Source organism: Budorcas taxicolor, chromosome 1, assembly GCF_023091745.1.
Source record: "Budorcas taxicolor isolate Tak-1 chromosome 1, Takin1.1, whole genome shotgun sequence".
In the NCBI taxonomy this organism is placed as follows: Eukaryota; Metazoa; Chordata; class Mammalia; order Artiodactyla; family Bovidae; genus Budorcas; species Budorcas taxicolor.
Window position 1 is genome coordinate 110,042,371 of NC_068910.1, and position 13,111 is coordinate 110,055,481.

General features: G+C 38.5%; 1 protein-coding gene across 1 annotated transcript in view; it reads right to left on the minus strand.

The window, feature by feature from the left end:
- The window catches only part of ABI3BP (ABI family member 3 binding protein), a 286,106-nt gene that overhangs the window by 157,413 nt on the left and 115,582 nt on the right, over positions 1-13,111 (minus strand). The window contains 2 exon segments of the mRNA XM_052643965.1: positions 4,181-4,236; positions 4,762-4,943. Of these exon segments, the coding sequence (XP_052499925.1) occupies positions 4,181-4,236; positions 4,762-4,943 (238 nt within the window).

Sequence of the window (13,111 nt, forward strand, 5' to 3'; positions counted from 1 at the left end):
GCCCCAGGGAGTGGCTAAGGGTTGCTTAAAATCAAATTTCAATGACTCAAGATCTAAACCACATGAGAAGAATTTGGGCCTGTTACATCCTGGTTTTAATCCATTTTTAGGATGTCCTGATGAAAGTTATGAAAGATACTGATTCAATCTAACAGCTGACTAAAGGTGAATCTAACATCCTTTTTGTGACAATTGCTGTATTTCTGGCCAGCTAGGGAGGAATCAGATATCCACCTGTGGTCATATTGGTGGTGTAGATATGAAGCTTTTAAGTTTCTGCTTAGGTCAATGATTGCTAGGAATGGAAAGACATATATGCATTCACTGCACACAGTCTTCAGGTGTGTGGGGGAGAGACCAGACTATATTTCTCCTTATTTACTCAGCTACTAACTGTTACACGTTAAAAACTGATACTGCTTCTCTTTTTGCCAATGATAGACATGGCCTTTTTAAAAGACAGGTAGACCTCTGATGGGAAGGATGAAAATAGATGTCTATTTTAGGGGAATTTTGATTCTCAGGAGATTTGGATTAATTCAGTAATTAAACTTAAATTTTAAAACACCTGTTAATAAATGGTATATACTTCAGAAATTCATTGTTTGGCTAGTGAACCAGTCAGATGACTAAGTTTTTAAAAACTTATTTAATAATATATTAAAGCTAGCCATCATTCCTTTATATTTTTTATATAATAAAGCTTAATGAACTTATTTACAAAACAGTCTTACAGATATGGAAAAAAAATCTTATGTTACCAAAGAGGAAACACAAGGTGGAGGGATAAATCAGGAGCTTGGGATTAACACACACACACTACTGTATATAATACAGATAACCAAGGTCGTACTGTATAGCACAGGGAACTCTATTCAGTATTCTGTAATAACTTACATGAGAAAAGAATCTGAAAAAGAATGAATGAGTGTATATGTATGACTGAATCACTTTGCTGTACACCTGAAACTATTAAAAGCACAGCATTATAAATCAATAATAATCCAATAAAAATTTAAAAAAAAGACAGATAGTAGACATTAGATTTAACCTTGATAAAAACAGGGTTCTTGCTTCCCAATATGAAGAAAATAGCCCAATCATCGTCTGTTTTTTGTACATGGATCTCAAGTAATACAACTTACATAGGAAGAATTAGGGCTTTGTTTATGCATCCATCTTTTCTCTCATTTTTCTAGAGATGGAGGCAGGGGTGATATTGAAAGTATTTAACAAGCAGTATAAGTATTTAACAAGCAGTATAACAAAGCTATAACAAAAGCACTAACCAATTAGAAGAGACCCCTGCTAAGTGTCCTCTGGCACAAATGTACCGAGAGTTGCCTGCAGAACATATGCTTAGATACATGAGTTACTGTACATAATGTAACAAGATACTTAAGGTGGGGCTGTATTTGGGAGTTCCCTGGTTGTACAGTAGTTAGGGCATGGTATTTTCACTGCATGGCCCCATGTTCAATCTCTGTTTGGAGAACTAAGAGCCTACAAGCCACATGGCACAGCTGGGCGGGCAGAAGTTAAGATGGGGCTGTGTTTAATATTCAAATTTTAATCTGAATATTATTTGTCTCTTAAAAGGGATAGCCTCAAGTTCAAATTGCTTTTCCTATTGCCAATCTCTTTTCAGAAGGTGTGAAGAAGTTTTTGCTGTGCTTACGTTTTAGGTGTAAGCATGCATATATGAATAAAAACATTTTTCAACATGTCTTAAAACTCTAGAATTAATTCCATATCTGTTGAAATACTGCCTTCTTTCTGCGACGCTATGGACTGCAGCCCTCCAGGCTGCTCTGTCCATGGGATTCTCTAGGCAAGAATATGGAGTGGTTTGTCATGCCCCCTGCAGGGGATCTTCCTGACCCAGGGACTGAACCCTCCTCACTTACGTCTTCTGCACTGGCAGGTATGTTCTTCACCAGTAGTGCCACCTGGGAAGCCCCAAAATACATACCTCTATAAAGTATCAAATCAACTTTCAGGATCAATTCTAAGTGGTCACATGAGATGGTCAAAGACTATCCCAAGTGGTTCTTTTACAACTTTCCCATGTTCCAGAGCTACCCAAAGGCACAGAGGGAAGTTTGTGAAACATTTTTTTGTGCTATCCAGACTGTAGCAATGAAGAAAGCCTCACAGAGAATCCTTAAAATATCTTTTTAATTAGTTTGGGTTTTCCTTCGGAAATACCCAAGAGTTTCAAACCACAGCTCGTTAGAGCTGGCTAGAGTTGGGGGTACTCCGCCTCACAGCTTGAAGTGATCAAATATCTGGCTCTGTGTCATAGATGCAGGAAATTTCTTCCTGGACCTTCTTGTCATGGCTATTTATGATGTGGAAAAGATATAAAATTTCTTGGGAATAAAACGCCAATCATCTTTCCCAATCTTGCTGAGTAACTAACCCTAAATGAAATATTCTGCCAAAAGAAACACAAATCTTTGGGATATGATTGCTGTGAAGAAGGAATGAAAGAAACAACGTTGAGTCTCATGTAAGCTAAAGCACGACAGCCAAGAGGGTGGGAGATAAGATGTGTTTCCTAGGAAACCATTCACAACAGTGAGGATTATTCTAGAAGAGAATGGAAGAGTGGCTCTATTCCTTGTGACTGGGTTTGACAGCCAAAGCCAAAGGGACCTTGAAGTGAAGTGAAAGAGTTAGTCACTCAGTCTTATCCAACTCTTTGTGACTCCATGGAGTGTAGCCCATCAGGCTCCTCTGTCCATGGGATTTCCCAGGCAAGAATACTGGAGTGGATTGCCATTCCCTTCTCCAGGGGATCTTCCCAAGCCAGGGATTGAAACCAGGTCTCCTGCACTGCAGGTGGATTTTTTTTTTAACCACTGAGCCACCAGGGAAGGAACGTTAGCAATGGTCCCTAGAATGGCAGAATTCAATACTTGGTACTAAGCTGATTAGTTAAGTATTTGGGAAAAGTACATACCCTCAACAATGCAGGACCTTACTGCATATAAGATAGCAAGATAAAACCCACATAGTTTAAATTATTACAAAATCAAACCACTAAAACTAAAAAAAAAAAAAAGATAATTATTTATTTCATCTCTGGGTAAGGAAGAGCTTACTAAAATATCAGGCAATTGAAGATATGACAATGGAAAGACAAATAACTTCATTAAGCAAATTAAGACTTGCCTATTTCACAAATTCCTATAAACAAAATTGATAACAAATGTGACAATGTTTCTAGATGATATCACTAAGAGTCTTTGTTCTTTAGTGTCTTTAAACAATTCAAAAAAAAAAAAAACCACAAGATGCCCAATAAACAAAGAACTGAAACTAAAGATCATTAAATGGAAAATACAAATGACTAATAAATAAGTGAACTAAGTGCTGCTTTATCAGCAATCAGAAATAGAAATTTACAAGCCATTTTACATGACTACACTAGCCAAAAATTTAGTGATAGAAATACATAATGTTGAGAATCAGGGTACTATATCAAGACAACTCTGATCCATTGCCAGCAAGATTGCAAATTGGTAAAAAAAAAATTTAAAAAAGTTGACCAGCCATATTAGAAAGTTTAAATATTGTTAAAAATCTAAATTACTAATTCCTGGTCTAAGTATCTACATATCAACTTTAAGGAAGAAATCAGATGTATGAACAGGATTCTAGACTGGAAAATGGCAGGCACGTGAAATATACAGACACTGACTGTACTGAACAGAGGCTGGGCATGTTACAAACCAAACCACTTGCTTCTTCATTTTGAAAAGGGCTGGCTCTTTTAAGTAGGAAATGTTAGAAAATAGAGCAAAGATTTGAACAATGGCAGGGTAAGGAGAGCATCTACTAATTCACTCTTGAAACATCTTATGGTGGAAAACAACTCATGGGACAGAAGATAATAAGAATAACCTCAGAATAAATGGAATACTGAAATACTAGGTTAACTATGTTGAATATCAGAATTTTAGAGCTTTAAACAAATTAGAGATGATTTGGTCTCACGCTTCTACCTCCATTTTCTGAGAAAGAAACTAATTCGTAAAATGTCACATACCAATACTTGATAGCTAGGCAGGTAATCCAGTTTCAGTACCTCATAAAAGGACCACTTCCTTATTTAAATAAAAGTATAATACAGATATTTTAAAAAGACTATACTTGAAAATAACGTGGTACATACCACAGAGTGGACTTGGTCATAGGTACTTTGGATTTTCCCATTTACTTTGCTTTTACCTGACAAAAACAAAAAGAAAATGACATTCGTTTCATTCTTCTTTATCCTAAATCAATTCTTACTAGTCATTATGAAGACAACTACAACTACTGCTGTAACTTGGGCATATTATTTTATTTGCTATCATTTTAACACTGATCCTAATGATGTTTGAAACAAAGAATGTTAGGAAACAAGCCTCAGGCCCTATAGTCTTTGCATGTTCATTTCCACTGGCCCAGCTGTTTCACTGAATATTCATACATGGTATTGTTTTTTTGGCTCAGTTAGTGTTCAGAGATTGATTTAAAACCAGACCAATGGCCAAATAAATTTGGAATGATTTGTTACTGTCAAATGTTAATCATTTTTCAAAGAAACACTCACTATAGAAGATACTGAATTATTAATGCTCCAATTGTTTACTTTTATATTTTCATAAATATAGAAAATGAGAATTAGCTCATATTACACAACTAATAAAATAAAAATTTATAATTAGAGAAAAATAGTACAGAAAGCTCACTCAAAGTTCCAGTACTTACTTCCAACAATAGTCTTGTGATTAAAAATCTTACTCCAAATTCCACCTTCTACATTGTCTTTCACTCCGAATTCATAGACCGTGTCAGGCTTTAGATTTTCCACAATTGTTTCAGTGGCTGGACAGAGTTGAAAAATCCATTTCTTTTCCTTATCCTTTTCTCTATAGCGAATTGTGTAGTATCTGTCAAATAACCAAAGTATGCTGTAAAACCACGGGGAGATTCAGAATGTATTTCAAGTTTCTTAATATATCACAGACCCCCATCTACTCTTAAGATTTAATATTGGCTACTCTTAAGATTTAATTTTGGCTTCTCTTAAGATTTTTAGTTTGCAAAGAACATGAAAAAAATTGCTCAATGTATGCTTGAGCTTTTAATTTCTAATAGTGAGTTCAGGGACCAGGAAGGAGCATAATTCTGGAATTCTGGTCTGACAGAATTCCAGCTCTCTCAGTTCTATTTGGAGAAGGAAATGCAACCCACTCCAGTATTCTTGCCTCAAGAATCAAATGGACAGAGGAGCCTGACAGGTTACAGTCCATAGGGTCACAGAGTCAGACAAGACCGAAGCAACTTAGCACATAGCACATACAGTTCTATTATTTGCTACTTTGCAAAATGAAAGTTTGAGAACACTAAGCATTCATCTTTTTCTAAATGAATAGAAAAGAATACAGACATATTTTTATAAATATTTAATATTATAGCTTTATAACTGTATGGGTTTAAGCCTTTTAATCCCATGCAGGTATGTTAAAGGTAATATTGTTCAATTTTTTAAAAGAGGAACCTCAGACTCTAATGCATCCAGGACTGCATTTCAGGGGTAAAATTTTCTCATTATTTAAAAAAAAAAAAAACCCAACACCAACAGTTAAGCGAAGAACACAGTGAGAAAGACCAAACAACGCAGATTCAAGATCATTGTTACATACTTGCTATGGGCTTCATAATATTTAGAAACATGTATGGCAAAGTGATGATAATCCTCACTACTAGTTTTTTTTATTTTCCATCTTTATCACATAGTAGGCTTTGCATATATTATCTCATTTAATGACTCACCAGGCGATATATTTAATTGTCACAAAAACATTTTAAGTGGTAGGAATCATTAATCCCATATGAAAATGATGTTTCAGAAAGTTCAATTAACTTCATTTCAGTCACTCAGTCTTGTCTGACTCTTTGCGACCCCATGAACCTCAGCATGCCACACCCCCCTGTCCATCACCAACTCTCAAAGTTAACCCGAACTCATGTCCATTGAGTCAGTGATACCATCTAACCATCTCATCCTCGGTCGTCCCCTTCTCCTCCTGCCTTCAATCTTTCCCAACATCAGGGTCTTTGCAAATGAGTCAGCTCTTCACATCAGCTGGCCAAAATATTGGAATTCCAGCTTCAACATCAGTCCTTCCAATGAACACCCAGGACTGATCTCCTTTAGGATGGACTGGTTGGATCTCCTTGCAGTCCAAGGGACTCTCAAGAGTCTCCTCCAACACCACAGTTCAAAAGCATCAATTCTTTGGCGCTCAGCTTTCTTCACAGTCCAACTCTCACATCCATACATGACCACTGGAAAAACCATAGCCTTGACTAGGTGGACCTTTGTTGGCAAAGTAATGTCTCTGCTTTTTAGTATGCTGTCTAGGTTGGTCATAACTTTCCTTCCAAGGAGTAGCATCTTTTAATTTTATGGCTGCAATCACCATCTGCAATGATTTTGGAGCCCCCTAAAATAAAGTCAGCCACTGTTTCCACTGTTTCCCCATCTATTTGCCAACCCAGTGTCATCTAGCCAGTGATGTTTACCAGCAGCAGTGGCAGAAACAGAAAAGAAGGAAAAGCTCCTCTGGCTCTGAGCTGAACAGCCTCCCTAAGTGGGGAGGCTGGACGGATCAGGACAGGGGGTATATTGCTCTTGGACACAGCAATGAGAAGGGCTACATGTATCAATACCAATAGGTTTTATAAACAGATTATGAAAAAGAAAATTATAAAATGATGCATGTTTTCAATTTACTGTCAAAAATTTAGTATCTTTCCCCTACTCCTCATCCCACAAAATTAAATTGACTAAGATTTACATCCATTGCTTTTATTTAAAGCCCTAAAGTCCCTTATTTACCCAGGCTAAAACTGTTTATTGTATCCCCTCTAAGCACCAGACACAAGTTCTTAATATGAAAAAAAAAAGAAAAATTTAAGCAGAATCTCTAGAAATAAGGGCCAGGACTCTACATAAATTGTGGAGCTCATTGCAAAATGAAAACATGGGGCCCCTTATTCAAGAATTATTAAGAGTTTTAAGACAGTGACAACAGAGCATCAAGCCAAGCATGGGTCCTTCTAAGTGGGGAACCTGTGTACCTGTATGGGTTGCACATCCATGATGTCAGCAAGGGGGTTATACAGTAACAGTTATACAGTAAGTACACAGAGGGGGTGTATCTGTACATTCAGTTTGCTTTCTTACTAGTTACAAACTACTGAAATGCTTGAAATCATTCACTAGCTTGCTTCTCCCTAGTAAAAGCAGCTCTCTGGACTCCATACCCCATTCCAAAGTCAAGAAGACAAAACAAGTGGAGGAGGCAGTTCCAGCCAAAACACTAACTGCTACTGGGAACAAACGTTATAGAATACTAGTCCTCTGTGTCCTGTGAGTTGAACCATCAACAGCAATTTATGAAATATATTTGTTGACAAGTATCTCCTATGGAATTTCTGTTGCTTTTTTTCCCCTGCTGTGGCTATTGCAAGACTTCAGAGAAGTGCAGAGAAAACTAAAATTAGAGCAGATGGGCCTCCACAGCTTTGCATCTCTAGTTTGGATACATTTCTCAGCTGCTCGCATGATCTGGTGGAGGCAGAGGGCATTGCTTACAGAATTACCAAAGGTAATCTGGGGATTCCAGGGTTCCCAGTAAATTTGGTTTTATATTCTCTTCTTAGGAATAAAATCAGACAGAAATATTCTAAGACTATGTATTAAAAAAAATCTAGCCTGTACAGTTTTTTCTATTTTGATCACAAAGCATTCTAAATAACCTCTCTTGTACCAAGTTTGGCAGAAAAAATAAAAGTGCAGGCAGCTAGGCCTTCTCCTTGGCTTCAGTTAGGTTCCCTCATCAATACTGGCTTAATTGGTAATTGTATAATATAGGCAAGTTCTAAATTTTAAAAGATCATAAACAAGGCTGCTGCTGTTAAGTTGCTTCACTCGTGTCTGACTTTGTGCGACCCCATAGACGGCAACCCACCAGGCTCCACCGTCCCTGGGATTCTCCGGGCAAGAACACTGGAGTAGGTTGCCATTTCCTTCTCCAATGCATGAAAGTGAAAAGTGAAAGTGAAGTCACTCAGTAAGTGTCAAGGCTACTTAGCTATAAAATGGTGAAGCATATTTTCTTGATTTTAAAGCAAAATATAGGCCTTATGATAAAAATACTGTACAACCTAGCACAGAGTAGGTACTCCATATATGTTGTGAAAATGTTAAGCAGGAAGTTAGGCATGAGCAACCAGAGGTGGCCTGGCAGAAAAGGATGCAAGTTGATCTCTAAACTCCATCCCAGACACACCCAGGGGAGCTCAGAGATATGCTACAAAAATAACCACAGAGATTTTTCCAACTCCTGCAGATGCACCCTAGGCACACAGTGGATACAAATTAACCACAGAGGCTTCTCCAACTCTGGCACATGCCCCCTTGATGCACAGCTCTGTCCTGAAGTAACCTTAGGCAACCAGGAGCCCTTTAAGGGTTCATAAATATTCAATACATACAGACATCTGATGATAACAGACTGAATTATGGGAAACACATGCACAATAGAGCCTGTTATATAACTTGCAACTGCCAATCAAAACTCTTATGTAGATGAATATGTGACAGCCCCATTTTGCATGTGCCCAGACATGCCCCCTTCCCTGACTGGCCTTGAGTGTATGCCCATTTGCATTTTGCACAGGGCAGAGCCAAGAGGAGAAGACGGAGTGAAAAAGGGAAGCCAAGCGGGATCATGACCACTCCTTCAGGGTCAACCCACTCTCGTATCTCAGGAGTGTACTATCCGCTGTCTATTTAATAAAATATCTGTCTGCTTGAGCTGTAACCAGTCTGTTGTTTTGAATCCTTGCTTCGATGAGACAGGAGCCAAGACAGGAACTAAGAAATCCTGCCTGCTTGAGCTGTAGTCTGTCATTCCAAATCTTTGTTACGATGAGATAAGAACTGAGGGAGAGAAATAAATTGATGTGACAAAACAAATAGAATGGATACTTTGGGTCATAGGGTCATTCTATAATTAGAATATAGTTGCTCTAAATGGCCAATGACTCAATCACCAAAAAATACTGATTTAAGCCATTATATCTGTAGTTGTAGTTTGTAATATATCATTGCGTAAGGCTTCACTTACCAGATCTCAGAATTCTCATAGAGTCAATGCAAATGCAAGGAAAGTTCAAGAAATGTCTATGTGGTACATTTGCAGAGGGCTTACAGATATTTTAAATTTTATTTCCATGTTTCTGTACAATAAATTCTGAACTTAGCAGAGCAAGAATTATTATAGAAGAAAGAGAGAGGCTGGGAAGTGTCTAAAGCCTGAGAATGAGTGGCAGAGCCAGGAAAAGGGTTATTTCCTGACCCATAAACTAACACAAGGAGATCCAACCAGTCCATTCTGAAGGAGATCAGCCCTGGGATGGCTTTGGAGGGAATGATGCTAAAGCTGAAACTCCAGTACTTTGGCCACCTCATGCGAAGAGTTGACTCTGGAAAAGACTCTGATGCTGGGAAGGATTGGGGGCAGGAGGAAAAGGGGACGACAGAGGATAAGATGGCTGGATGGCATCACTGACTGGATGGACATGAAGTTTGAGTGAACTCCGGGAGTTGGTGATGGACAGGGAGGCCTGGCGTGCTGCGATTCATGGGGTTGCAAAGAGTCGTACATGACTGAGCGACTGAACTGAACTGAAACTAACACCATGTGTACTACATTGGACCATCTTTCTACTGCAGGGCTTACAAAAGGAGATGCAAAGAGAAGGTAAAATGAATCCGCAAGGAAGAGAATTAAAAGGAATCAGAAGTTCTTTTAGCATTACTTAAGGCTTCCATATAATCAGAGACTTCCCATTTTGTCTGAGGATATCCAGGATCAAAAGTTGACTGCACTTTTTTTCTGTGGTTAATCAAATTTGGGCACAAGTGCTTGGAGAGGCAACAAGTCTATTACAGATGGAGGTAGCAGCCAGTGAATGTCATCAGAGCAGACCTCTGGAAAGCCTGACCAGCAACTGGACATTAGAAACAAGGACATCTCACATCCCAAATAAGTGGTTAGGAACTGCTGAGGGCGGTGTTTGATTCAGCTGGCAATATTCTGTGCTTGGATCTCCCCAAGAGTCCAAAACTGACAATAGTCTTTATTATAACTTAAAAAATACCATAATTCCTCCAAATGTAATGGAGAAGGCAGATAGTGGCTTGGCTTGGATCTCTTTCAGCTGCAAGATAGTAGCATCCCCTCAGGAAAGTCTCTTTGCCCACTTACATGCCAATTTTCTACTTTGAAAAATGGGGATTGGAGTAGACAATCATTGAATCCTTTGTTTCTAAAATTTTATTCTAGCTACAAATAAGACATTCTGTTCTAATGAAATTCAGAGGCAGAACTCAGACTAGAAACCCTGGAGGTAGAAACATCATAAATAAAGTTTATGATGTAACTGGCATTGAGTTCTACTAAGTGAAGAAATTGCATAATGTCAGAATAAGTGTAGTCCTTTTACAAACTAGCCCAGATTGATGCACATGGCTGGTCATTTTGGGACTTTCTATACTTTTTTTTTAGCAATTCTTCTATCTCTATGCAATTAATCACTATATTTCCTACAACATCTATCACTTTCTTCCTTTTTTTTTTTTTTTGCTCTCTTCACACCAAAGGACAAGTCCTGATGCCCCATTGTCAACATCCTTACTGCCAATCTTAGACTCTGACTGCTGATATAAAATCTGCCCTCACCCTCTTTCTCTCAAAATCTCTCTCTCCTCCTTCACTCTCTTTTATCCCTCTCCAATTTTAGGGTTCTCCCTTCTAAAAATAACTCTCTTGGTAATTTTATTCCATTTTATTATTCCATCCACATTGCATCCTTTCTCCTGATTCTTTGAGACTTTCTTTGAGTCAAAAAGTTATTCAACTATTTTCCATTATATCAAAGCTGCTGCTGCTGCTGCTAAGTCACTTCAGTGACTAAAATGAATATTTACTTCTTATTCCTGTCATTACCTTTTAACACAAATTTCTCCAAAGTAATCTATCTTTTTTCTGTTTTCTTACTGCTCATAATGCCCAAATCTCTTTGCAATCCTGTGTCTGACCTGTTAGTGTAGTAAAACCTCATGATCAAATCCAGTGATTTAATCATCTGTGAGTTTCATAACTACCTTAAAATCTACTCATCATTCTCAAATGTGCTCCTATTCTTGTTGTCCTCAAGTTCCTTCTCGCCCGTGTCCCCTCTGTTTTCAAGTCCAGTTATGTTTCCCTGCGTGGCCCCTCTCACACTTGTCTTGTCTCTACTCCTGAATAGCACTTACAGGCCCAGTCCAGGTCCTTACTGTCTCTGGACTCTTGGAATAATTTTCAAACTGGAAACCATTTTCAACATCTCTTTATCACTTACTGCTGCCTGATGTAAGTTCAACAAAAGAAAGATGTCTCTAGTGATTTTAGTGCCATCTAAAACGGAACAGTTTACCTGAAGTGGCAATTATCACATAATATAAGGTAACTAAAACACACACACACACACACACACACACACACACGAAGATTAGCAGCAAATTCAGTATCATTTTTTGCAACCTCTTATGCAAGAATTTCTATCCGTGCTTTCTAGGGTAGGTTGTGGTGTGGCCCAACAGAGAGCATCTTTCTAAGAGTTGTGTCTCTGTACCCCTCACTGGCCCCCATCTTGGTCTGCCTGCAACCTCATCTCTCTGAGGTCCTCACCCTCGATGTCTGGACAGTCCACCTACTATGTGGACAAGGACCTTCATCTCTGACTCCTGCCCACAGCCTGTGCCTCCCTTGGCCCACACCACACATTTAACATGTATCATCTCATTTAATTCTGACATCTCTATGAGATATTACTATTATTACTCCCATTTTACAGATTTCAGAGAAAGTTCAAGGATTCAAGGTTCTGGCTAGATGATTTTTAAAGCTAGTTTTAGATAGTCCACTTGCCTATTTGTTTGTACATTTGTTGAGAATTACCTCTGTAAAGTGTGATTCTATGGTGTGTGTGTGACGGAAGACAAGTATGACACCAGGCATAAATTCAAATATGAGCTCACAGAATAGGGAGGGTGGTAGATGTACATCTGAATACGACTAAAGGAGGCAGGATGAAAAGCAGAGCACCTGAGGGTGGTTGGGTATGGCACTCTGCAGCCTGAACTTACAAAATGGATACATTGAAAATCCCATCCCAGTGGTAGACTGAAAGCATGACATCCTACCCAGATCCATGGAAAGGACAAGACCAAATCTAAACCTCAAGTCAGGAGAATGACTCACAGATTCCTTGAGATAGATTCTTAGAGAAGTTTTGTGATTTTTTTCTTTAACCAAGTAGTGGGAACCTGGGGGAGATTCTTAGACAGGTAAATAAACTTGAGCAGTAATGAAGGAAGCTAGATTTATCAGCAGTGGAAGAATTAGAGAAAAACTGGAGGGAGGAATCTCAACTTGCTATAATCCAGATGAGATAATCGGGCTTCCTAGGTGGCACTAGTAGTAAAGAATCTGCCTGCCAATGCAGGAGAATCCCATGGACAAAGGAGCCTGGTGGGCTACAGTCCAGGGGGTTACAAAGAGTCAGACACGACTGAGCAACTTAGCAGCAGCAGATGCGAAAACAAAGAAGTGAATCATGGAAGAAATACAATGGAGCAGGGAAAAAGAAACAGATCAAAGTTATATTTCTACAAAATAATTGATGAGACTAGGCTCCTTATAGGATATGGGTACCAAGGAAAGTGTAAATAATATTCAAAACTCAACTTTCAAACTTAAGAAGAGGGAAGTTAAAGTAATAGAAGAGGAGATTTTTTTAGTAGTATAGACAACATTAGTTTGAGTTTGAGGTACTGAATACTGTTACCTGGTCATCCTAATGAAAATATTCAATGGACAATGAGAAATACACTCTTAAAGCTGGGCCAAGATCAGAGGTTCAGCATTGGAGGTCATTTATATCCTTACACCACTCCTAATATTCCTTGTAGAACATCAACATCAGAAAGTCCTGG